At 43.0% G+C, this 26,748-nt stretch overlaps 1 protein-coding gene across 6 annotated transcripts in view; it reads right to left on the reverse strand.

The window, feature by feature from the left end:
• Positions 1 to 26,748, reverse strand: part of LOC116438255 (phospholipid-transporting ATPase ID-like) — an 82,163-nt gene that overhangs the window by 22,621 nt on the left and 32,794 nt on the right. For all 6 annotated transcript variants that reach the window (XM_032097077.1, XM_032097081.1, XM_032097078.1 and 3 more), the window contains 10 exons: positions 18,435 to 18,548; positions 16,257 to 16,355; positions 15,295 to 15,356; positions 13,653 to 13,725; positions 13,386 to 13,456; positions 12,154 to 12,236; positions 8,245 to 8,403; positions 7,447 to 7,535; positions 2,290 to 2,486; positions 969 to 1,177 (listed from right to left, as the gene is read on the reverse strand). In XM_032097077.1, coding sequence (XP_031952968.1) covers positions 969 to 1,177; positions 2,290 to 2,486; positions 7,447 to 7,535; positions 8,245 to 8,403; positions 12,154 to 12,236; positions 13,386 to 13,456; positions 13,653 to 13,725; positions 15,295 to 15,356; positions 16,257 to 16,355; positions 18,435 to 18,548 — 1,156 coding nt within the window. The remainder of the gene's footprint in view (positions 1 to 968; positions 1,178 to 2,289; positions 2,487 to 7,446; positions 7,536 to 8,244; positions 8,404 to 12,153; positions 12,237 to 13,385; positions 13,457 to 13,652; positions 13,726 to 15,294; positions 15,357 to 16,256; positions 16,356 to 18,434; positions 18,549 to 26,748) is intronic.

The raw sequence follows: 26,748 nt of genomic DNA on the forward strand, positions 1-26,748 counted from the left end.
TACGGTGGTCTCCAAATATACACAGATTGATAGGAAGAAGTATCTTCTTCCAGTCAGCTGATAGTACTAAGAAAGGATGCAAGCTTTATGGCACATTAGTGCATCAACGGGTCTGACACAGGCAAAGCAAGCATCCATATACGAATAAGCAGTGACTAATTTCTCTGGGGCATCTAATGATGTTAATCAATTAGGCAGTTTGAGAAGTGTTAGCACCTCTTGAGCAGTATGAAGAAAACTGCCTGGGGCCATAGCATGAACAAGCCTTTTAAACCAATGACTTCTAGGACCTAACAGAACTAATTACTCTTGTTCCCCATTTTTTCCAACTCCCTACCAACTTTTCTCTCTTCTGATGGGTGGAGAATGTCAGGTGTAAGGACAAAGACCAGGTCTTTGACTAGTCCAACTACCTGAAAAGGATGTGGAAAATCACTACTCATGTCATGAGAAATTGCTGAAAGTGAGAGACAACAGTGTGAGAATCTGACAAAATTTGCAGATAGCCCCAGGAGGGATGGCTGATTTTATAAGGGATTAATAGGGAGTTAGTTATGTGAGTTACATGTTATGTTTTGCAAGGTTAGCAATACCTGGCTAACAATGTCAATAATACAATAAAAAGCTGAGATTACCTAACTAGAGATATCAGAAAAAAAACCCTGCAAATTTGAGTACAGATATTGTAAATCTGGGACAAATGAGGAGAAACTAATAGTGTTGGTTCTTTAGCTGGGATAACAGTGGGGCAGAAAATGGGAGATAAAAGAGTGAGAAAGAAGGGGAAACTATTAATATGTGGCAAGTGGTGCAATCAGGCTGTCCAGACATCCCTGATGGGCAGCCTTGCACTTGATCACTGCAGCTCCTTACATGGCATTCTCTTCTGGATATCAGATTTAGTCTCTGTGGATGAAGAGGCACACAGTGAAACAGAACCCAGAGAGCACGACAAACAGGTAACATACCGTAGGATTTGCCATTGATGGAGCACTTGTTGAAACACATGATGTTCTGGGTGAGAGTTCCTGTCTTGTCTGAGAAGATGTACTTGATCTGTCCCAGCTCTTCGTTGAGTGTAGTGGTTCGGGCCTGAGCTGGTGTGTCATTCAGCGGGTAATACATTTTACGGTCCCAGTCGATGTAGAAACTGTTACCCAGGCGTATAATCTCCACACTGATGAAACAGAAAGAGAAGGTGATTCATTAGCTTAAGGCACAAGGTCTTTATCTTCAGCACCACCATTATCGATTGCAATCAGGAGACAACTTTGTAGGGTCAACCCTTTGAAGGTTGAGTTCAACGACAGGTTGAACTCATCTGTCCACAGGCGGCCTGTGGTAAGGGATGCTGAATCAAGGCTCACTGAAATGATCTGCTAAGTTTACAGCAAACTCATTTCCTTTGTTTTATAAAGCAGTACTTTATAAAAGTACTTGGAAAGTTTCAGAAGTTTTTGGACTGAGAAGTGAGGCAAGAGCAGTGGGTTTCACTTGGTGCTGTTTCAGGAGATGGTTTCCAGCAGAGCTGTGGGCTGGGCTGAGCCCAGTGCCAGGGGCTGAGCACAGCCATGTCTCAAACAACAGAGAACTCCACAGCAAGAGAGCCATTGAGTCACTCAGTACAACCAAAGAGTGGCATCAGCTTGAAGATGACATGGATTTTCACTTTGGACAGGAATGCAATTCATTCCTCATGGTTACCAGCACAAAAGAGAGTCTCAGCAGCAAAGGTGACGGATGGCAGGTACAATGATAAATTAAACAGGGCTATGCAATCTCTACCCCAGCCCCAAGGTTTGAGAGCATCACAGACACATTGCCTACCTGTCGCTCCTGCTTGGCTATCACCAATAACCAACACATCTCTGCACTGTCTGGGAAGAGGCAACAATCACACTGATAATATAGCACCAAGTACTTCAACCTGATTGTACCTACTTACCTGGCAATCCTCACACAGTCCTAAAGCTACCTCAAAGAACAGGCCATTCATTCACTGTTAGCAAGGTGCTAATGGTGGCAGGCTTCCAGCCCTACTCCTATAGCATCCTACACACCTACACCTCCCCTTTAACTGCAAAATCATCCTCTCCTCATTCAGGGCTCACTGTTGTCCCCACTCCAACCCTGATAAAGCCTTCTGAAGGCAGCAGAAACAGGAAAAGCATGAATGTGGTTGTGTAGGATCATCCGTGATGGGGCTGTGTTAGGTTTTAACGAAAATGCTGCTCCCAGTTAAGGCAAAGGCTCCTAAGATCAGAAGTGAAAGGAGCTTCCGGCACGTACCTGACGTAGAGTGAAATTGGTACCACGGTGTTTAGAATGATCACATATGACCAGAACATGAGGAAGCCGGAGTAGGGGGCAGAGTTGACACCCTCTGCCCAGGGCAGATAGACCTGGAAGTAGTAGCCCTTATCATGCTCCCAGATACCATTGCCAATGGCTAGGATGAGACACATCAATGCTAAAAATGCAAAGATCTGGAAAAAAAAAAAAAAAAATTCAAAACCCAAACAAAATGTATTGCATTTTAGAGACACGGAATTTTTTATGTACAGGTTAGTTAGAAGACCCTAATGGGGTAGAGTTGGATAGCCTGAATCATAGGAGAATGTTCCTAGGGATGAAGAGGAAAAACCAGCAAAATTATGATACTTTTACCTCAAGAACAAAGTTACACAGTGCAGAGTCTGGCAACTTGGAATTAAAAGTCCTCAAACAGCTGGGGATTTAAATCCCAAGCAGACATCTCAACTAGGGTGGTTACAACAGTCTGCTGCAGAACACCAAATCTCATTAGAGGAGAGTTGAGCTGAGGATCCTCAAACATCTGGCTGCACACCTGGGAATAGAAACTGTCTGGAGGACTTTACCTGGCCATTTGTCAGATGTATCACAGTATTCCTCACAATTTCTGAAAGACTACTAAGGATAATCCAGCACCGTACAGTTTGGAGTTCAGCACTGGATATTATTCTGATGGTTAGAGGAGAGTTAATTGCTTTCTCAAAAAGAATGGTTGCCTTGGTATCTGCCCTCACGATTTGATTACACTTCCTTTGAGCAAACAAAAAGCAACACCAACCAGTGATGTGTATCCTTGGGCTTTAGAGAAGCCTGTTTCCTGAAGCCTAAAGCAACCAGGGCACCAGCAGCTGGGAAGTGAATTTCAAACTGGGATACCTTACTGAAAACTGGGGCTTGCTCGGGAACACTATTTAACAGACACAAAAACATTACATAGGTCATAAAGCACTTTTTGATTAAAAGAAGACAGGAATGTAGCAATACAATTATTTGGAAAAGAACAGAAAAAGAACAGGAAGAAGGAAATTTAGCAGAAATTAATACAGACTGCAAGGAATTATAGAACTGTGAATATCCAACAGTCAAAAAATATCAAGAAAAGAAAAAAATAAAATCATAAGCAGGTGTGTGAAAAGCAAACATGTTAACAGACAGTCCTCCAAGAGGAAGGAGGAAGGAAGAAGAAGGAATTATCTGCCCTATAGTAAATGAAAAAGGCAGATTATGTCTACTGACACAGAGCACTGTGTGGCTCTCTCTGCTGATAAGCATCTTCAATGCAGCAGGTCCATCTAATTCAAAGATGGAAGCTTAGAGGTTAGTTTTTAACTTTCCCTTTAATAAGGCTAGTTTTCAACAATGTTTTAAAAACTGGGAAGCCCCACCATTTTGGAATCCTGCTAATACAATTACAATATTTGTAAGGTAGAAATGGTGATGGTGGGGGAGATAAACTGCAGTTAACTTGACATCCTTCCTGGACAAATGATAATAAAATAATTCTTTTGGCACAGGCTTTTCCAAACATTTGACATAAACCAGCCAATATAATAAGAAAAAAAGTGAAGATATGGAGTCAACAGGCTGCACAAAAGAGCAATTAAAAATCATCTTTTGCAAGTATAATCATTAGGGAAAAATTATCAGTAACTTGGACCATTATGTAAAGGCCACACAGCAACAATCACATTAAAACAGTAATCAACCTTTTTAAAAAGCAGTAATTGAGGGACAAACATAGAAATGTTAACGGTAAAGCTAATATTTGTACTGCTGAGGTAAGCGTGGCAGGAAGAAAGATACTTCTGTGAAGCAATATGAATCACTTGGTGAAAAGTTCATGCCTGATCAACTCAAATTTTAATATAAAAAAGCTACAAAAGGGAACTGTAAGAAAAGGTGGCAGACTGAGTGTCAGGGGACACATTTATTTCACACACGAGTAGTAGCTTTTCTATTTAATTGTGCGAAGCCAAATAAATTACTCAACTTGTGAAATGGAGACAATATTGCTTGCTGGTAAGGAATGTGGTGCAGTGTTTTTAAACCTCTGTGAACCAGAAATTAAAACATACTTGAATATGTGCCATTGTAATTGTAAGGACTTAAGGATATATTAGAGGCATGACCCACCTCACTGCCCCACAGGTTAAAAATTATCCTTTGCAGAATATCACAATCCATGTAGGAATTTCAATGTGTGATTCAGCAATTGACATGCATGGGGCAAGACAGGAGCTGAACTTTCCCAAGGTGTCCCTGCCCATGGCTGGGGTGTTGGAACAAGATGATCTTTACGGTCCTTTCCAACTCAAACCACTCTGTGATTCTATACCACAGCAGCTCCTGCCCACAGTTGCACTCAATTTATGTCCATTTTGTTTTCTGTGCATTGGGCATGTCAGTGCTTTCACGACCCCACTCGTGCAACACTCACGCTTGCACAAAGCTCACTAACATGCTGTTTGCTCTGAGACAAATGCAAAGGACCAAGCCATTAAAAGCAGCCCTGGAGATTAATTTCCGTGCATAGAAACAGCTGTGTGCAGGGTGTCGCAATTGTAACCACAGCCCTGAAGAGAAGGACATGAAAAATCATAGGTTTGTGCATGCTCATGGGGCTTCCCAGCATGAACATCCTCCCTCCCTGGGTCCTGCCCATACACTGCCTGCTGGAGATCCTCTCGGTAAGAATTTTGTAAAGAGTAAGTGACTTTTGACTTCAAGACGAACATTGACTGTTGGACTGTGAATTAAAACAGTCTCGGTTTCTTAATTGGTGCTTTGTGTTCTGCTCTGGGATTTGAAGCAGTCAGTTGTTTAAGAGGTGAATGTGAGAGCTCTCTTTTTCTGAAAATTTGCTCCTCCTAGCATGCTAAGAAGCAGGTTTTGGAGAAAAAAGCATTTTTGGAGCTGGCAAGTGCATCCCCAGCGGAAGACCATTAACTTCTGTCTCAGATCGATGAGAAACACCTCCAAATGTGACAAAACAGCTATGACTGCCATCTGGAAATGTTCACTTCTGATTAACCCTTGCTGGGGCAGACCAGGGCAACATTTAACAGGCACTCCTTTGGCGAACCTACTTAAATACTGCTTTGTGCCTGGAAGTTTTATGGGCAAATAAACACAAAATAACTTTGCCAGTGTTAATGTGGAATAAGTTTCACTACATGTAAATGACTTATTTATAGTAAGTTGTGGCTACTTTGTCTTAACTCAAGAGAGCACAATATACTGCTTGTTTTTATGACCACGCTCTGTAAACTTTGACCACCCAGTGAGCTGGAAAAACCCAATGCCACATCCTCTTAGGTGTCCAAAGAGTCTGGTGTTTAGGGTACGATAGAGCTTTACTTAGACATCAAAATTTTAGGTTCCTTAAAAGTGTGTAAAGGAGACAAACACACCCTTGGCTCCTCCAGCACCCAAGAACCTAGGCAGAGGCTGATGCAATCAGCTGCAAGTTGCTCAGTTTTTTTGAAACAGAGCCAGGAGGTAAATTCATCTCATTTGTTTTTATAAAGAGAGGCCAAACAGACTGAAAGTTCTGCGTGGGACCCTTGTCTTGTGAAAGGAGATTTAGCAAATCTTAATTTAACATTAAATTCCAGATTCCCTGTTCGGTTTTCCTCTGCTCTGTTTCTGTGCCCTGTGGATCACCCCGAGCCCATTCTCCTCCACAGTCAGAGCATAGCAGAACACCTATGAAAATGTGAAGTTCCTCAAATGCTCGCAAAATTTTGAATGTAAGAGGCCCAAACCTTGTTTGGTTTTGCTGTCCACTTCAGGGGAGGAAGGGAAGAAAACACTGAGGGAAACAAGCTGATGATAGCCAAGATTTTCCCTTGGCAGAGATTGGTGCAAGGTTACTAAAATTAAGGGCATGTCCTTACTGTACACAGAGCAAGGCCTCAAGATGGGTTGAAGACAACCCTGGAGTGGCTCTCTGTGCTATGGCACTGCTGGACATCCCTGGGCTCACCTAAAGGACTTTTGGGATCCCAGTTAAAAATAAGAAATACAGGGGCTGAGATGAAGTGTGGAGGTTGGAGGGTGGTGCCACCCTGGAGATGTGTGTGCTCTTAAGCCCCAGTGCTGAGGAGGCATGAAGTCAGAGAGGGCAGGGAGAGCTCAGGACAGCCTTGCTGTGATGCACAGACTGCTATTGGATGCCTCCTCCAGGGCTTGCACCAGTGCCTGGGAATGGATCCTGTCCCCAGCTGGATAGTAGGGTGATCTGGAGAGCAAGAGTAGTAGGGAAGAAGCAGTAACAGTGACCACTGACCACCAGACCTTCCCAGTCCCAGTTCCCACCAGAAACTGAAGGTTGTGCAGCATGCATGGGAAAGCATGACAAATTTGCACTCAAAGGAAAATGAAATCTGAAACTAAAGACCTTTTCTTCAAGCAACACTGATTAAAGTAGTGTCAGAGTGTATGTCTTCCTTCCCTGAGTGGCTTTGAAGTCAAGCAGTAAAACCTTGAGAGAGTCTGTAAAAGAATCACTATTTCGGTCTGGAAGTATTTGCCATTTCTTAAATCCACTGATGAGCTTAACCCTCAAATTAAATCTGTTTTTCAATCTGAGAAGAGTGCTTGCTATGTAAGATTAGTGTTCTCAAATTTCCCAGCTGCTAAAAACACCAGTTTCCTAGCATTAATGAGACCATGTCTAATAATTTATCCTAACGTGTTAAGTCAGGAGCTGGCATCATGTAAATTAGCAAACTCAATTACCAAGTCCTATGCAGATATCACCAGAGATGCCAACAAATCACGAGGAAGAGAGAGAACTGCTAATGTTTATTTAAATAGAAAATGACAAAATTACTAGAAGAAAAAAGGGCTTTGCAGGCTTCAAAATATTTCTCACACAAAAATGCAGAGCAAGGAGGAGCAGAGAAAATGACAAGCTCAGAAGAAAAGGCCTTAATTCTGTCAATGTAATGGCCTTGCTTTGCAAGACAGGCTGGCAGAGGTGCTGCAGAACTCAGGCTGCTAATAAATTATTATGTACTTTTTCTTCTTATCGTCAGTCACTTCTGATATTCCCCCATTTGTGTGGACAATGAGGTGGAGCATCTGGAAATGATGAACACATCTGAAGAACGGCACATTAATCAGACTTACCACCAACACAAGGACATTCATGAGCCGATCAATGCTTGTTCGCTTAAAAGTTGTTTTTCCACTGTTCTGCATGAGTTTCGTGTCTGGCCCTGGAGATGAAGCACACTTGTTAATTTTAGTAATAAAGCTTAGCTGTTCTAAAGCTGATTCTCTCTGATGCCCCACGGTGCTTTTCAGCATAAATAACCATTGCAGCTCTCTTTAAGTCAGGTATGCACAGTCTTGAGTGCTGGTGAGAAACTTGGGCAGAAACAGGTTAAGCCACTTGTCTGAGACTACATGGAGAGAGCCACATAAAACCATTAATTCTGGACGTTGACTCAACTCTTTTCTTTCAACATTCAGCCCTCCCTTTCAGCTTTAATCACTCTTCACTGAATACCAGATATTGCTATGTTATTGGTGATATACTATGTATTATCTCACGTCTAGAGGAGTACAGAAACAACAGGACTGTGCTCATGAAAAGCGTAGATCTAATCAATAATATTATTGATGACTCTGATATTCCAATATGGATTAAAATCACATAGAAATGATACAGAGTGTTTAATCCAATACACTTGAGAGAATTCTTAACCAAATTTAACTGTTACATTCTTTCTTAGTCATCAAAACTCCCCTCCTGTACTTTGCTGTGTGCATTTCTGAAACAAGAAAGTTTTTTCTTCTTGTACCTGGTAGAAACATACTTTACAAAGAGGAAAATACTTGATTCCTTTGTGCATGCTGGGTGTGATGTATTCCCATGCTAGGGCTGCTGGGCTCTGCAATCCACATGTCAGTCTTTTTACCTACCAGCATAAATAACAAGTCCAAAGCACCACTCTGTGTTCCTGATAGTACAGCCCCTCAGCAACATCTTCTCATTGTCCAGGGCATACTTCTCTCCTCGAAGAGTAAGAGTTCCTGTGAATTTATCCAGTTTGTTATTTGGTGCCTCACATCTGATTTCTCCTGTAAAAAGAAGGTAAAAGCAAAAATGAAAATCTTGGTCCAGAAAGGTGTCATCAATACTGCATTCCCGGCTGTTCCTCAGAGAGACATATTTCACACTGTTGTTGCAATCGACTCCTAACCCTGTCATTCCCATCCTATACCTTATATTTACTCATGTTCTGGGATGTTGCTCCTTCCCCATATGAATCTTGTAATTCAAAGGACCACAATGGACGTGGATCTATCCAATTCTTTGAACACGGCAATTTTTTATTGGTAGAGTACAAAACAAAGTTTCCACAACTTTTATGTGGGTGAGAAGAAATGTTGAACCAGCAATGTACTTAGAATCCATTCACAGTAAGTTCATAGTGGTAGGATGTCACTGGATAATTTTAGCTAAAAGTGCTGACATCATCTTTTTTCTTATTTCATTTTACCTCAAACTGCAGGAGCCCAAGTGAATAAAATCATAGCCTAAAGGCTGCAGAAGAGTAATTAATTGAGGTGTCTTTGTTCACTGTTTTTTAATTTCATCTGTTTTATAACTCAGGAGCATATAAAAAGATACCGCTACCTTCTTTGGCCACACAGCTGACACTGTAAGTGATTGGAGTGTCTATTTCCATGCTTTATATTTATTTATTGTAATAAAATGTGTTCAGATACCTCAGTACAAAAACGACTATTTAAATCAACAGCTGCACCTGTCATTTAAAGATTCAAAGCAGAGCCCTGTGGATGTATTGAAAAGAACTGGAAAATACAAATATGCCTTACTGAAAGGCAATCTAAGAGTTCAGTCTGTTCACTTAATCAGCAGGAACACTGAAGTTATTTTGATCACAGGCTGTAAATACGTACAAAAAGACTAGCATTTGCAGAGAGTGCAGTTCTTCTAGCTGCTCTCAGATTTACACACCAGGCTCAAGAGACTGGAAACAAAATCCAGGGAAGTCCAGAAGAAAAGTGCAGCTTTAAGTGTCATGAACATCTTTACCACTACACATTTTAAAATTAAAGATTATTAAAACCATCAAAAAAGCAGCTAATCTAGGGCAGACAAATCATCAGACACAAAAGATCAAACAGTTAGGAAATTCAGTGACACATGTGACATCAGAACTCATGGTACCAACTGTGTTGATCTTCTATTTTATCCTCTGGTTAGTCCAACAATAACCAGACCTGTGCTCCAGCATTTCTCAAAGTCTCCAGTAACCAGGCCCGTCTCATTACCACCCTTGCAATGCCTTGAAAAGCACAAAGGAAACAGAGGCTTTGCAATGGAACCTCAAACAGCACAACGCTTGGCAAAGCAAACCCAGAGCATGGTCTCCCACCAGGAACCCTGTGCCTGCCATGGGACAATGCTCCTGTGAGCACCTCCGGTGTCCACATCTACTTTCCCATAAGCAGGTGGGTCTGGGCTACTGACATGCTGATTTTGAGATCAGAAGGGATTCATCCAGATGAGACTGACCACAAAAGAGTGAGAAGCTCTAAAAATTCCCCCAGGACAGCTGCACTGAGCCCAGTAACTCTGCAGCTGAAGGCACCACAGCCAGGCACCATGCTTCCTGTCCCCCTCTCCCACTAACAGCAATAAGATACCTGGAATACATTTCAGCTGAAAGAGTTAAATACTGCCAAGTCGACATGTGGTAAGTAGAGGGTAACTGAAAAGTATTGCTGCCTTTCTGGTCTCCCAGTTCCCCAAATCAAACAAAGAAATTCAGAGTTTTGCAAGCATCTCCCTTATCTGAACCATCAAACAAACATCATAGCTCACATTAAGCATTCCACTGAGTGCCTGTATTAGCTGCAAAACCCTGTCCTCTCTTCCTGTCTTAAAAAGTAATTAGATAAAGAGTTACATAAATATTTAAGTATTTCTATGGAGGTTTGCTAAGGGAAATGCAAAGCTGGGTCTGATTCCAGGCACTCTTCCCAGTACACTGTCAAATATAAATCATACTGGGAAACATTTTATTCATTTTAAGTATTGTGAAGAGGTCACTTTTATTTACAACATAAGTAAAATAGATATTTACAGAATAAATAAATATCCAATAACAAAATCCTCAATTTTCCAAAATATTTTTAAACATTTTTTAAATTAAGCACTTACAAGAACACAGTGCCCTTAGATAAGCATCACACTAAACATGCTTGAAAAATTATCTAAGATTTTGTTTAAATCGATAGACACTTCAGCCTGCTCAGGAAAATAATTAAGGCATGCCACTCCAATTACTAACGTAAAGCATCTTAACTGCACCTGTAAACACATATTTCTCAAGACCTAAAACACTCAGAACCTCAGCCATCACTTCAGAGAAATCCTGATGTCCTGAGCTGAAACTTGGCAAAAACCACAAACGTTACTGCACAAAACCTCAACAAAGAAGGCAAAAGAAACTCTACCAGAGACAGTCTCAGCTATGCTCTTTGCCACATCCCCACCACTTGTCCTGGAATCATCTACTTATTTCAAACACATTTTTCTCTAAAATTTTTTTCCCCTCTTTATCTAAAAATATTTCCTGAGAGCCTGCAATCCTTGAGGCGTTCCAAGGACACCAGCACTCATTCCGCCCCTCTCCACACTGACTCCTCCTGTAATCCTGACCTCGTATCTAAGCCAGCAGAGCACTGCTGAACGTGACTAACACCACTTGGTCTGTTCCCTCATCTTCTCTCCACAGACAGATGATGTGTGAGCATGGAGTATTCTGGTTTTGACAGGCCTAGCTCCTTAGCAGTATGTGCTGCTAAGTATTCTTTGGTATCCAGTGACAGGACACATGGGAATGGTTGAAGTTGCACCAGGAGAGGTTCAGATTGGACATCAAGAAACATTTCTTCACTGAGAGTGTGACTGCTTACTGGAACAGGCTTCCTCTAGAGGTGATTGATGTCCCCAGCCTTTCAGGTTTAAGAGGCATTTGGACAGTGCCCTTAAAAACATACTTTAATTTTTGGTCAGCCCTGAAGTGGTCAGGCAGTTGGACTAGAGATAATTGTAGGTTCCTTCCAATTAAAACATTCTATTCTATTCTATTCTATTCTATTCTAATTCTTATTCTATTCTATTCTATATTCTATCCTATCCTATCTTGATTTTGATACAGCAAGTAGTAGTGAGAAAGTTAACCACATCTGCACTGCTTGCCTTTAGATACTTTTAAAAATTCAGTCTTTATTGTGGCATTGAGAGAGGAAAGGAATGGTTTCAAGGTGAGGCTTCATGCTGGGAAGTAATCACCTGTCCTGTGGGCACAATTAGTCCTCAGGTCCGTATGGTGTCTGGGAAGTGCCACTGATCAGAAGATAAATGTAATCGGTGCATCAGCATTGCTACATCAGTGTGAAAATGTTTTGAGGCCAGAACTAAGCATAAGGTTTTGGAAAAACAGTTTCCATTGTGCAGTTATGTGGACTCTTGTGCTGGGTTTCAAGGTGGGTAGTCTTGACATGCACAGACAGACACAGAAGAAAAGTGTCCATCCACAAGAAGTGCCACCGATGCAGTGTCAGGTTGTAGTCATACATGGCACCAAGACCAGCAAGCAAAGAGGGACCTTTTCCTTTACATGTGGTGTTGATACCTGTTGTACAGACTACAGAGTGCCTGTTCTGTTTTGCTGGCACTGCTTCCAGAGAAGCCCTAGCAGGGGGCAGTGGGCAGCTTGGAAGGAACAGTCCTAACTACTCTCTGTAATTTCAGAAAATCCTCTGGAAAGTGAATTTTCCATTTGTACTCACCATTGAACTCTGTCAGCTTTTGCAGATCTTCTCCAAGCTCTGCAGTGACTGTCAGTGCCTGCTTCACCTTCAGGTTTGTTTCACTGTGACAAAAAACGTAAGACAAACACATGAACTGAAAGTCATATGTGAACTGAAAGCTCCCCCTGAAAGTCACTTCTGCTCTTGAGGACAGTATTCTTCCTTAGACATCTGATGGACTGTGATACCATGTACCTGTTCCACCTGGCCAAAGGGTGTAGATTGTCTCTTTCAGTTGCAATGGCACACAGTTCAGAGGAATTCCAGGTATAGTACCAAAGGCGAAGTGGCTCTGTCTTCTTAATTTTACCACAGAGCACCCCACTGTCTATCTTGTCACCCATGACACGTTTAAACCCAAGGTATCTGATCATATAGGAGAGCTCTGAATCTTTTCTCCCATGGTATTCTGATCTGGAAGATTACTTCAGTCCTGGGACTAGCTAGCTGAGGAGTTGGAAATGCAATGTGAATAGAATACTGCATTTGTTCAGGGCCTCTTAGAAGTGGCACTTGTGTGTGTGAAAACTACAAACCCATTTTCAGCAGAAATCAGATGGGGAAAGTCCAGAGGGCAATCTGTAGGGTCTTGGAAGAGACACAATTTCTTGAAATCTCTGGTCTTGGTCAGTCCCTCAGACTGTTGCTAGCTTTGAGCAATGCAGAAAAGGTAATGCAAAATGGGTCATAAAGATGAGGACAGCTCCAGTTTATTCCAACTAACACAAGTTGCAGCCCTCTGACTTGTGGCCATTTCTGTCCTGGAGTGGGCAGCATTTGGAAGCCTTTGCTATGTGCTTGCATTGACATTATTCTATGGCAGTTCAAACGAGATTACCAGAGTTATTAATTATGATTATCTCAGCCAGATAATCTGTCTCAAAGAAAATACTAATGGAGATGAAAGAAATAGCCTCTGCTGGGGATATTGCTTTTGTGATATTGCAGGAACATGTCTCTAACTAACTCTCAGTATTAGAAAAACTGTCACTGAAAAATAAAGTCCCCTCCTCACATGACACTTGCACTTGAGAGGGAAAAGTATCCACCAGAAGATGTTATTTTCAAGATGCCTACCCAAAGTTTATCCTACATTTTATGAAACTCTTGCTACCAAAGCTATTGCAGGTATGCCTGCAGCACCCAGGGTCACCAGGAATGGTGGCTTTGCAGTGATGGCAATGATTGCATGCCAGGGCAGGCTCACTTACCCATCCAGCTCAGCTGTCTCAATGTACGTCAGGCTGTGCGGCTCACTGCTTGACAGCAACAGGAGATCAGCCTGAGCACAGATAGGCAGACAGACAGACAAACAGATTTGGCATGAATTCACACAGTCAGCAGGCACTGCAGAGCAGTGCTGCTTGTCATTACTGCCACATCATCACCATGACTGATCTTCTCATTAGTGGTAAGGGTGGCAGAGAATAACTACCAGGATAGAGATCAGGATCAGGATAGAGAGAAACGGTACTCACTGTCACAAAGTTGTTGTTTTCCAGCTTTATTATATCCCCCACTTGGACATTCATCCATTTTTGCTCCTTTAACCTGCAGGAAAACTTCTAGTAAGTAAGCACATACAGCAAACGCCGCTTGGGAAAGTGGGAAACTTGGCTCTGCTGCTGAAGCCAGACTGTAGGTGCCATCAGGACTTGGGAGCACGGCCTGCCATGATGATCCATACTAAGCTGGAAGACCACCACAGTACAAAAAAAAAGTAGCAAAAAGCAGTAAAAATCAGTAAGAGCACTGGTTGGGCTGACCCATGATGGGTTGAGACCAAGCCCCACAACAGCAGCACAGTCCATGTGCACTATCCTTATCCTTGCCCTTGTCTCTGGACTGACTACTCCCTTCCTTCCTCCTCTTAAAAGGCCATATTGTCTCAAAAAACCCTCTCTGCTTTGTGTAAGAGACTTCACCTAGGAAAACCGCAGATTGTGTTAGGTTTTCCAAGTGGTATTAAGGGCAAGAGTAACCAGCTGTCAGGAAGGTCAGTGCAGGTGCTTTGGCTGCACACTCGCCTGTCTGAGCCATGTCTGCAGTGGTCTTCACAGCACTAAGCCAGATGTCCATGCAGGCAGCCAGCTAAACTGCAAGCACCAACTCAGCCAAGTCATGATAGCTGTGTATGCAAATTCTAGAGGTGAGAAATACCAGTCTCAGAACAGGACTGGGGGCTCAAGCTTGAACTCAGTTCAATCTTGCTTATTCAATGTTGGTCAGAGTTGGGCAGGATCTGTGGTTTCTAGCTTTAGAAAAAGGCAAAATATACAATTTCTGTGTCAAAATGTGTTTCCTAGTCACAGTAACTAATACACAGTAAACTAAGAAACTGGATTACTTAGCAGAGAGCACAAAAAACTATGTCCCTATTCTTCAGTTTCCACTCATATTTTTAACTGTTTGATCATCTGTTGGAGTTTACACAACATACTGCTATCTGTAGTGTGGAAAAAAGTCACAAAAGACTTCACAGCTGTCTACAGCTGTGTCCTACGCATAGCTGGACTCCATGGAGCTGCAAATAAACAGCACATCTGTCTGCCATGAAAGCCAAAGCCTCTGCTAATTTTTCTGCAGGAAAGAACAGTGCTGCCAGTACAATGTCCAAAGCACGCAGCTGAAATGTTTTGGGTACATCTAAGCCAGAAGTGCTACACACACTCAAAGTATGATGAAGTGTATGTGGGAACTATTCCAGCTTCTTAATTTGAAGTAACTTGTTGATAATGCCGAGTTTTGCTTAATGCAAAACAAATGCTATGAGCATAAATGGACACAGAAGATAGCTTTGCTTGTTACTTCTGGGGTAAGGAGTAAAATAATACAAGACTCTGAAATTCTCACTTAAACATAAATATCCAGGAACAGAGAAAGACTTTAGTTTGTGTTAGCACAAGGTCACAGCCATAATGCCTGCACAGATTCTAGTACTGTGTCCAGAGTTCATTAATCAGACACATGGTCCAAAATTGCATGATGAACTAGTGGTGTGAAACATAATTCAATTTTAAATTGTTTAGTGATCCTTGAGAATCACACACACACACAAAAATCAAAAATATTACTAATAAAACACATTTCCCTGTCAGAATTACATCAAAAAGGACTTACATGCCATTGATGAGGACCTGGACTGGGCGGTTGTTGACATGTTTGTCGCTTTTGTGTCGATTCTGAAAATTGGATCAGAAGGTTAAAAGGCATTTCCAGGAAACCAAACACACAGGAGCCATAGGCAGTTCATTAACACTTCAGGTTTCCACCCAGCTGGTTGAACAGGTCAGGCAGATTAGGGTCACAGCTGAGTCAGTGTCCAGCACATGTTTACAGTAGTAGCACAGGGCATAACCAGATTGCAAAGGGCAACAGGCAACACCGGGCTTGCTCTTGGAGAGAAGAAAGAGGGTAGAGCCTTAGATGTCACTTTAGCACAGCCCTGACTCAGCTGGCATTTCTCCTACCCACCTCAGTTTGTAAACACCAGAGAAATTAATTCCTCTTCTGTCATATGGAAAGCAGCCACTGAAGTTCTGGCATTTCTCCATTGAACACCAAAATCATTTCAATAATAAGAGAAAATCAGATGCTAAACTCAGCTCTAATATCACTCTCTGAAGTCAACTGGACTTTTGACCATTAGCTCTGATGGCAGCAGACCTTGGCCAAAGCTGGGCAAGTTTGAAAAATGACAGGTGGGTTGAGCACTTGCTTCCCACCAAATGTTTTTCTCCACCTACATTGTGCTAGATGACAAAGTTGTCCAAAATGCAAGCCTAAGAAAAAATTTCTGTGCCTGAGTCCAGACATATCTATCAGTCACCACATTTTCAGACATGATGAGTAGTTTCAGAGAAAGTCAATGGAGCTGCTGGGCTGCTCAGCAATTTGGAAATTCTAGCTCCTTCTTAAGTAACAAACTATAGATTTTGGGGACTTAATCTCAGACCCCACCTTGGCCACAGACCAGCTCTCTGAATGCCTGCCACTGGCTGTGTTTAAGTGGTTTATTTCAGTTACTGTGCTGAAGAATCACAGACCAACTCCAAAGTACAGGTCAGAAACACAGATCTTACAAAATCATCAATGGCATCCTTGACTCCTGATACAGCCAGCACCAGCACCAAGGGCACGACTGTTGTAAACCAGGCCAGTGAGGAAATCTGAGGAATCAACTGTAGGAAGAAAAGATCTGAGTTAAGACATTTCCTGCCTGTTCAGAAAACCACTGCTTCCTAATCAAGCCGCAGACAACATTTTTCTATGATACCTGAATACAGATTAAAGACAGACCTGTATCCCTGCTATGTGACCCCCCCAAAGGTGGGAGAGCCAGGGAACCCATGTTTTCCTTACAAAACAAGCTATAATTTAAGTTGAAAAATGGAACTGTCAGAAAGTGTAGTGGGTTGCTCTTTCTTGTTGTTTGCAGAATTAGGATTGCAAAGTCCCCAGTGGATTTCTCTGGAAGTACTGACATGGGCAAGCCTGCTGTGGGGGACTCAGAGCTATCTGAGCAAAACCAGCTGTGAAGAGCTGTTAAAAGCCTCTGCTCTTTGTTTCAGTAACTTTTCACATTTTGCTGAAGTAAATTTCGCATCAATGGACAATGCTCAGCTGTTGCTAGGGCTGACCTTGCTCTCCCAAGAGCAATACAGCCGGTTTTGTTTCCTACATCTTTAATAGTGAGAGGACCAAAGAGCTGAAGGTGATTCTGTCATGCCATCAGTGATGCAGAGGGAGATGTCCTACCCCCACATAGTTCTCCCCTTCTTCTAGAAGCACTAGGGATGGCAGCAACTACTGTGTCCATCAGTTTGGATCTGGGAAGTGTGAAGTCCGTGTGCATTGAGAAGTTGATACTTATGCACTGTCACAGCCCAGATCCTACAGGCACCATAGCCCTGCTCAGCTGTAGAGGCTGCAACTGCTGCCTTCTCACCTACCTTGGAATATGCATGTCCCACTGATGTGTGACAAAGGAGTGGGAGACAGAGTCCCCACAGCCTGCCCATCACATCCACTCCTAATGCAGGAGTAGTCCCATAGGCATGGAGTGAGGAAAAAAATGAAATGGAGGAATATGTAATGCCTTCCCTCTTTATGCTACCTTGATGTAAAGAAAAAGCTGTGTGCTTTTATAAATAGTCAACCCTAGATGGCCCAGCAAAACACACAGTGGAATAATATAAGGGAAGTACTTTGAAATACTGTGAATTTGACAGAAAACAGCTAGAGTGCAGTACAACAACGCAAGAACTGCGCTCTCAGCTTAGCTGAAAAGGCACCGTCACTGGTTTCTTGAAAAGTATACATGCACTGAAATCTCAAAAATTCATTCCCTGTAAATAAGCAAAAAAGATCATACATGGTTTCCTGTAGGCTTAACCACATTTCACCTATGCTTTTTTGAGCTGAAACTGTAAAAAAAGCATTTCAAATGGGTTATTTTGCAAATCTGTGTGCAGTGAAATAGTCAACTTTAAAACATCATGCTTGAAACATAATCAAAATTATACCCTTCTTTTGATAGTGTGTATGCTGATATGACTCAACAATAGTACACAGCAAGGTGCAAAGGGGCAGAAATCTTGGTATCAAATTATCCAGTGCGTCCAGCTTTCAGGGGATCGTTAGCAACAGTGATGAGCAAAGTGCAACTCAATGCCATTACAGTCCAGAGGGTTCAACAGTGCTGCCACTGTCTGACACACTCCATACTGGACACCTTCCCCACTCTGGAGAAGGGAGCAGCAATATCCAGCTTTATGCAAACCAGCCACAACCTTGAGCCTTCCTGGTGTTAACTCCTTCCTTCCCACGGAAACACCACAGGTTACAAATGTGTCCCTCTTGCTGCTTCCTTTGAGACTGCCTGTGGAATTTGCCTTAAAATCTATGGGTAACAGAAAACTTGGCTTTATACCACAGGATGAACAAGTAATGTAAATCTGAGGACAGCCAGGAGCACTCAGATGTAGACACAAAGGCATAGTAGGACAGAGTATGAAAAAGTTGCACAATTTGTTGAAAACTAAGTAACTTTTTTTTCTTCATTTAGTTCACACCCTCATATCCAAAGGTAAGAGAGAAAATTGCTTTTTTCTGCCCTACTTTCTATGTACTGTAAGGTTTTACTAAGATGTTAATTCACAACAGGAAATATAGCTTGCACTTCATTACACCTATCAAACATAGACTGGCTTTGATAACAGAGAACACAACCTGCTGGAAACAGCACAGTGATTTCATACCTGCAAAATCAGTAAGAAAAGAAAGTAAGCATTGGCTATTCGCTGAAACTGTTCAAACAGGTTGAGAGGCAGGAAAGTGAAGAAATTGTATTTCGATGTTTTAATTGAATTGTTCTGTAAGGGAAAAAAATGAAAATAAGTAGGATTGGTAAAACAGGAAACAAAATTACAGCACAACACATTTCAACTGTGTCTTATTTGCTTATATTTAGCAATAGCATTGTTTCCAACAGCAGCTCAAAAAGCGTTTCCTTTTCCCCCATACAATCATGCCCAGCCTGGATAAACAGAGAACTCCTCTTGGAATGGGTGAAAATATGATGCTTAGCTTATGCCAGTGCTGCTGCAGGTAAACTTGCATGTAGTTGCTCACAACATCTTCCCTTTATTAAGAGTCTTCTTACTTACACAGTGCATAAAGAAAATTGAGAACTGTAACAAGAAGACAACAATTTTGCTGTAAGCATCTGCAAAGCAGGGTTGGAAAACACATGCCAGGTCAACCATCTGTAGCTTGTCTGATGCTTTGAAGTACCCATCAGCTGGACAACCCTACAGCAGCTATACGTTCTCCCAGGAGTAGGATATGACATTATTATTATAATTTTCAGCTGATTCAGCAAACCTTCAGCTCAGCAGCTTCAAGGGGTGGCTTGTTTCTATTCCACAAAGATCACTTGGATGTGGTGTTGTGCAAACAGCCACTAGTACAAGAATTCACCATTTCAGTAAGTGAGCTGCAGCTCTGTTCCCTATTTCCAGTTTCCTTTTCTAATTGTGGATGGCCCCTCCAGCCACAAGAAGTGGCTGCTCCCCTGTCTGTCTTTTGCAAACCACAGAAAGACCTAAGCTTGATATTGCAGAACTGGGTATTTTCTTCCCCAAAGATCCGAGCAGTCTGATCCAATACTTGCCACCAGTCAGACAGGCTCAATCCATCGTACTGATGCACCAGCTGGGGCTGTCCCTTCAGTTTTCAGGTGTGCTAGACCATGTTTTCATATGAAGTTTAACAGGCCCTGGTCCATGTTTAGTCCTGGAAGGATGAATGCCACCTGTTGTGAGAACATCTTAAATTTCTCCTCCTAGTAGCTCTCCAGACAATGCCCATTAACACCGTTCCAGGAAACCTAAGGTGTGACAGCACAAGGAGGCAGATATAATAACCAGCATAATAAACATGCTGGTTCAACAGCAGAGAAAATGGTGATTGCAGTATTTGTAATAGCTTTTAGATATTGCTAAGCTGGTGGGAGGACAGAAGCTACTAAGTATGAATCACAGCCCACTTCTTATCCATGCATTAATCCAGGACCTCGACATCTACACTGACATGCATCAGCATGTTTCCAGCACTAAACCAATTATTTCACGTTACCATTGAAAGGTAGGTGTGGGGGAAGCTATTCCATTTTAGGCAGTTACTGGATTTCTCTATGTTCAGACACACAGTACAGCATATGTTCTTCAGCATTAAATTAATGCTTTATCCCTTGGACAACCCAAATGAGTAAATCTCTAAAAGGGAAGAAATGAAAACAGCCTTCATAGAAGAGCTAGCCAAATCCTCCTGTTGATTACACTCCAGCAAGAAAAGATATTTATCAGTGATCATCATATAAACCATATTGCCTGACTGCTGGTATCATGTAGCTACCTGCAAGTGTGGTTAACTCTGTCTATGCCATGACACATAGTTAAATTTGGTTTATTTCAAAATCCTTAGCTGTGGGGTATGCATTGTGGACAGGCTCCATGGACACTGCTGAAACAGAAGCAATGCAGTAGCAGCATCCTCTGCAAACCCAGCATACTGAGAACTAAATTGCTTGGCAAGACTGTGTCCACCAAGCACAGAGTCTAGCATATTTTTTGATAAAAACTGGATGTAAGTATCTAAATCTGCCCACTGTTCTGAGGAAAAGTATCACGGACACTTACTTAAAAGAAAAAGAAAAAGAAAAGACTGTTGCTGCAGGAAAAAGTAAATGCAGGGGACTTGACCTTTGTGCGTCAACAGATTACAGAGGGTCACATATAACATGGGAAAAATTACTCAGTAAACACTCAGATAAAGTTTATAGATCTTTGCCTGCAAAAATCTCAGAGGGAAATAAGAAAAGAATGGGAGTGGTTTATTTCAATTCCTGCCTTCTATTTCTGTCCTTTAATTACGTCAGGAAAATCACTGAATGAACCACAGCTATTCATTTTATTTCCTATTGCCATTAGGCATGGTTAAAACTCCAGACATAACAGCTTCCAAATGCTTAACTGCAGGAATCTGGACATCCAGCGTTTTTTCTCCACAGTTGTTCAAGATTATGATATTGTTGTGCACATACTGTCTTTTGGGACACCAGGGCACTATAGACCTGAGGATAAGGACAGGGAGTATTGTCATGGATCTTCTTGTTACTCTAGAATCAATAATTAAAATTAATCACCAGAAAAAAAAAGAACTTGTAATTACCATAAATATTTCTAATTCAACACATAACTTGTTCATGGACCTCAGGGACTGAAAGAATATCAATAGCAAATTATAGTGACAAACTAGGGAAAATTTCAGCCTTTCCAAATCAAAGCTCTGCATTCCCACATCACAGATACAACTGAAGCACTACGCAAGGTATCATATAATCACAGAAACATAAAATGGGTTGGGTTCGAAGGAACCTTAAAGCTCATCTCATTCCAATCCCCCACACCATGGTTCCACTTATCCAGGTTGCTCAAGGCCCCTTCCATCCTGGCTATGAATGCTTCCAGGGATGGGGGGTCCACAGCTTCTCTGGGCAACCTGTGCCAGACCCTCACCACCCTCACAGTAAAGAATTTTTTCCTAATGTCTAATCTAAACCCACTGTCTTTCAGCTTGAAGCCATTCTTTGTCCTGTCACTACATGCCCCTGTAAAAAGTCCCTCTCCATCATTCTTATGCCCTCCCCTCAGGTACTGGAAGGCCACAGCTGAGGCCTTCTCTTCTCCAGGCTGAACAAACCCAGTTCTCTCAGGTATCATTTATGTTTTCAGACAATACTACAGGGCTGTGTGCTTTGACAGCTCAGGCTCTTGGCCAGCTACAGGGAAATCTCATTTGGCCTCTACAATTGATCTTATCCTATTCTGTGATGCTTAACATCATCAAACCCTGTCACTCTTTACAGCTGGACCAGAACCTGACTCTGGGGTGGGAGGGGTGCTATGGGAGCCTGCAGTAGAGCAATGTGTTGAATAGTCCACATGCAGCCATCATTTCACAAGCAATGCCTCTAATACATCATCTGCCTCACTGTCCCCATGCTCTCCCTTCAGTGAGGGACACTCCCATAGAGAAAAAGTCATGGAGAGGAATAATATTTTAACAGCAATTAGGTATTGAGAGGCCTTACTGAAACTTCTGGTTTCCCTATAGATTCATAAAAAGCAACATTTAGGAAGAGCAGTTCTATGGGCTAAGCACAAAGGTGGGGATGGGGAGCTTTAAATTTACTTCCAGATCTGCCATAGACTTCTGGTAGTCCAAGGGCAGTCCCTGCGTGCCCCTGTGTCCTAAATGAGCAGGTCTGAGCGTGGTTACCCACAGTCAGCCTGAAGCTCTCCAGATGAGAAGCTTGACACCAGAGCAATGTTGTCTGTGGGTGAGGGATTATTCTCATCTGCTCTTTTCAGGGGCTAGATTCACACCTCCTGGAGGTGTGACTCCACCAAAATGCTGTCCCTAAGAATAGTGCTCATCTCTCCACAGTTACACAAGTCCAGATCTGGCAGATGAGCTGTTACTTTGGGGGTGTTTTCAGAAGCCTGCCTGTGACGTCCAACAGCAAGCAAAACTCAGCAGATGGCTCCTACCTTAGTTCGCTGAGCAAACAAATCATCTCCTTGCCATAAAAGTCACTGGAAATAAGAGACACTGATGCTTTTGTGGCTAGATTACAGGGGCTAAAGGATATGGCAAGGTACATTTACACCCCTGGCTCAGTGACACAATAGTTTCCAGCAGCTGGACAATCTAACCCTAAGTAAATTTTAGCAAGACTTTGGTGACCTCAAAGGTAGGTGTTACGCCACAACACTTCGTAATTTCCCTGGTACCCGCGTAGCACAAGGTACAGACCGGTGGAACAGCTGAGAAGCAGAAATGTCTTTCCCAGGTGTTTTGATAAAGCCTCACCAAGGAGGTGGCAGAAGTGGAATCCCATGGCACTCTGTTTAACTGCAGCAGTGCTATTGGAAAGCACACAGCAGCCATAAGCAGAAATGTGACCACAGGGCTGTGAATGTGCTCATGAAGATTTTTAATAAACTCATCTAACAGCGCATATGGTACCACCGAGGCTTTGTTTTTGCAGGGAGTATGGAACAGTCAGACCAGAGCAGTTTTAAGCCTCCCAAGTTCGACTTATTCCTGATGGTGGGCAGCAGCCCCAACTCAACAGAAGACTGACAAAGGCCAAAAGGGTGTGATGGTGTTAATCGGGTCCCTGTAAAGGTCCCTGTAAAAAAGTGAACTCCCAGGAGTAAAAGACTTGCCAAACACCAGGAATAAAAACATCAATTTCCAAAGCACAGTTCTCTTTACTTCCTTTTTTTTTTTTCCCCCAATTTTTTTTCCTTTAAACAGGAAAAGGACAGGAATGTCTTACATATGTAACCTTCGACCCCCTCTTGACAGCACTAATGAACTGAGTTCCAGAATCTCGTCACATGTTGGGTATTTCAGGAAAATCTGTAAGAAAGTGTGGTCACTGGTTGTGTGTTCCTATGTTGTTCCTTCTGTCTGGTGTCACCCCATTACTGAGCAGTTAATCATCACTGTGGTGAGTGTCCTCCTCATGGTGGTGCAAAGGACACGGGGTGGCACGGCTGGACAACCTCATGCTGTTGCTCACAGACAGGCCAAGCACAGCACCTAAAGGTCTTGTCTCCTAGTCATCCCCTTCGACAACACTGTGCTCTCCTCTGGCTTGGCTCAGTACCTGAAGCTGCTGCCTGGCAGGAAGGAGGAAAGAAGAGGAGGGCAGAGCACTGCTGAGTGGTGCAAAGGAAGCAAAGTCCAAACCTCTGTACTGTGTTCATTATGGTCTCACACAACAAGACTCCCAGCCAGTGCAGTAGTTTTCTCTCCATGAGGCTTAAACTGATGAAGAGTGGACAACTTGATCCAAAGAAGTCTATGGACTTCACTGAAGATCATACCTGGCACACCTCAATCTTTATGTGCTTCCCAGGGCCCTAATATACCTTGAGGGCATTGACCTCAACTGGTGTCTCCATGCACAACCCCTGTCCAGAGCTCAGGACTTCACTTAAGCTCAGCCATGAGCCTTCTATCCTCGCCTGAGCTACGCTGGAGTCCCCATCTCCAGACTGTCATCTGTCCTAGTTTCCCAGATAAACCTATCCAGCTCTACTTTCTTGATGGACCTTGGACCTCTGCTGTAGATTTGTCTCCAGTCCTGCCTCTCGCCACTCGGCTTGGGCTCCTAAGAAGGCCCCGGATCTGGTTCATCACCTCACCTTGTCTGGAATGGTCAGGATGGACCCCATCACCAGTATCCTGTCCTGTCCCTGCCAGCCAGATGCTGCAGGACTGCACCCTGGTCAGTGAGAGCTCTGCCTGAACTGGGATCACCTCCACTTCCAGCTTGCCCCCTCTCGTAGCACAGCCCCACTCTGGCTGCTCCCTGACAGTGCCTCAACTGCTCTTTGAATGAATCCAACTTACACCTTCCTAAATGCAGAAGGAGCAGTGCAGATTGGTGCTGTAGCTATTCCTTCAGGGACTACTGAGACCACTTTTCACTTGATCAGACCACACTCCCTTCAGCCTTGAGCATGAAGGACACTGGGAAACATCTGCAGGTTGAGACAGGCAGAGAGGGCAGCTGGTGCCACAACCCTGACCACGCTGATAAGATGCTTGAGGATCACCCACCAGGCATCCTTCTGAGATGAAAGCATGCAAGCAGAGGAGGCGGAGCAGAGTCTGAGCCCACTACCAGAGCTCCCTGCTCTCCAATTAAATTTCAAAGAGATTCAGAACCCAGCTGCTGATCCAGCCCAGGGCAATGTGCATTGGCTATAGGAAGCTATATACATCTCTCCTGTTCCACTAGAGACTTCATCAGGTGACCCGAGTCCAAGCGGCCCCCTTGCTGCTGGTCCTGATGAAAGAATTCTGGTTTGACCCTGGGTCCTGATCCAAGATGAAATTTGTCATTGACTCATAGGCCTTGCATTTCCTCTCCTATTGTCTGAAAGCCAATTTCAAAGTTGTTTTCGCAGCCCTTCATGACGTCCCAGTGCAGCTGTGCTAAATTCCATTGTGAAAGCAAAGAAATAAAAAAGGAACTAGGATCAGAGCAAACATTAAAAGCCTTCAGAAGAGATTTTCCTCTCCAGAGTGTTGATGGAGAGCCCATCGTGGTGGACCCAGAGAGGCTGCCCCCTCTGCAGCTGTGCTGGAGAGAGTGCAGACAGATTAAATTGATTAAAGTCCTTAAATCTTGCTATACCACACCTGCCACCCTGTGTTCCACTTTATTTCAGTCTTTACACAGACAAACCTCTTTCTGAATTCAGGAAGGATCTTTCTGTCTGCATTGTGAATGAACACAGGACTAGGACCTGACTTTTCATTCTTACTGACCTATATTGAGACCTTGTCTGTGCTGCTCTAAATGCCTTTTCATGCCACTCATTCACACTTGGTTTCTGAGTCATTCCTAACTAATTTTGTGAGCTGGTGGGTAGCGTACATACCTTCACACTCAGCCCTTGCAGTTAACTGCACAACACTTTGTTTTAAGGTTTGTTTTATTTTTTGAACCCTCCTGCTCAGTTAATGAGGCCTCATGGCTGGAGAAGTGCGGCAGGCAGACACACATCGCAGTTTAGCATTTCCTGTATTTTCTGACGAGCTCTGGGAGGGAATTTGCCCTCTGAAGTCTCCTGCAAGTTGTAGTGTGATGGATGTGGACATGCCCTTGCACGCACTGGCAGCCATGGCTTTCCACGGTGCAGCACCAGGTTCCTGCAAAGCTGGTTTGAGCGTTTTTCGGGAGTCTTGCTTCATACGAGGAAGGCCACCTTTCAGCAGCTGCCAGAGCTGATGTCAGACTCCACACACAATGGAGTTTTCAAGTCTTTATCAGTTCGTCTCTTCTCCCTTCACAGATATCCTGTAGACTTTGCACTGGGAAGGGACAAAGTCCCACCAGTCAGGAATAGGGATATTCAGGGACAACACACCCACCTCTGGCTGTACTTTCCCACTTCCCGGCTCTCACTGTGATAAAGGAGGACAAAGCATCTGTGTACCTTTGATCTATGCCTACATAATAGAAATTCTCCCTTTAGTGAAAGGCTCAAACCTTCACACCAGCTAGGACATAAATCCTGGCTGCAGCAGTAAATCAATATGCACCACCTCGGTTTGCATTTCCCTTTCTTTGTCCTTACAGGCCTTTCTCAGCAACTGCCTCACCCTAAAGAAACATTTACCACCTCACCTAGCTTTGTTACAAGAACCTGTTCTATAGGTTTTATGGTTAATGTGGCCTTGAGTTACCAAGAAATCTGAACCTCACTCCTGTGACTTACACTGCCTAAAATACTTTCAAAGCTTCGATATATTGGTGGGTTTCCTTTGGATTTTAGTGGTCCCTTCCCCCAGAACCATACCCTAGTGCTTAGCAGTGCAACCCCACCATGGTGAGAGAAATCTGAATGTGAGGAAGGTGCCCAAATTTAACCCTTGCCTGGATGAGCTAACTTTCAGAAGCATCATGGATATGTTATGGGAGGATGCCAGGAGACTATCTCCTTTTTTGTCATTTCCACACTCATCAGCAATCTACAGCATGGAATCTGAAGTAATTTATGAGCAAGGTTAGCTCTTTTCACATACCATAGTAACATGGAGTTAATAAACTGAGCTTTTGCGAGGACTTCTTGGAAATAATGATGTGCAGCCCTGTACAGTTAGGGCAATGCTTGCATCACCACCTGAGGTCTATTAGTACCTCACCATCCACTCACCACTTTAAGGCTTGACTCTCTTTGGGCAGTTTTCTGGATTTCGTAAGCCTCAGACTACACTGGTCTCCAGAAATCATGAGCCATAGCTGACTAAAATGAGGGGCATGATTACTGAAACTCACTGCCAAGTTTTAACACATTATACTGAGCTGGCTTTTTGGCTGCCTTCACTTTATCACCTAATCATAGATTTATGGAAATTCTGAAGTGTTCTCAAAGTCATCTACTTAACTGTGGCCGTTTGCAAATCCTTGGGCACAATCAAGCA

The sequence above is a fragment of the Corvus moneduloides genome, chromosome Z (genome assembly GCF_009650955.1).
Source record: "Corvus moneduloides isolate bCorMon1 chromosome Z, bCorMon1.pri, whole genome shotgun sequence".
NCBI lineage: Eukaryota > Metazoa > Chordata > Aves > Passeriformes > Corvidae > Corvus > Corvus moneduloides.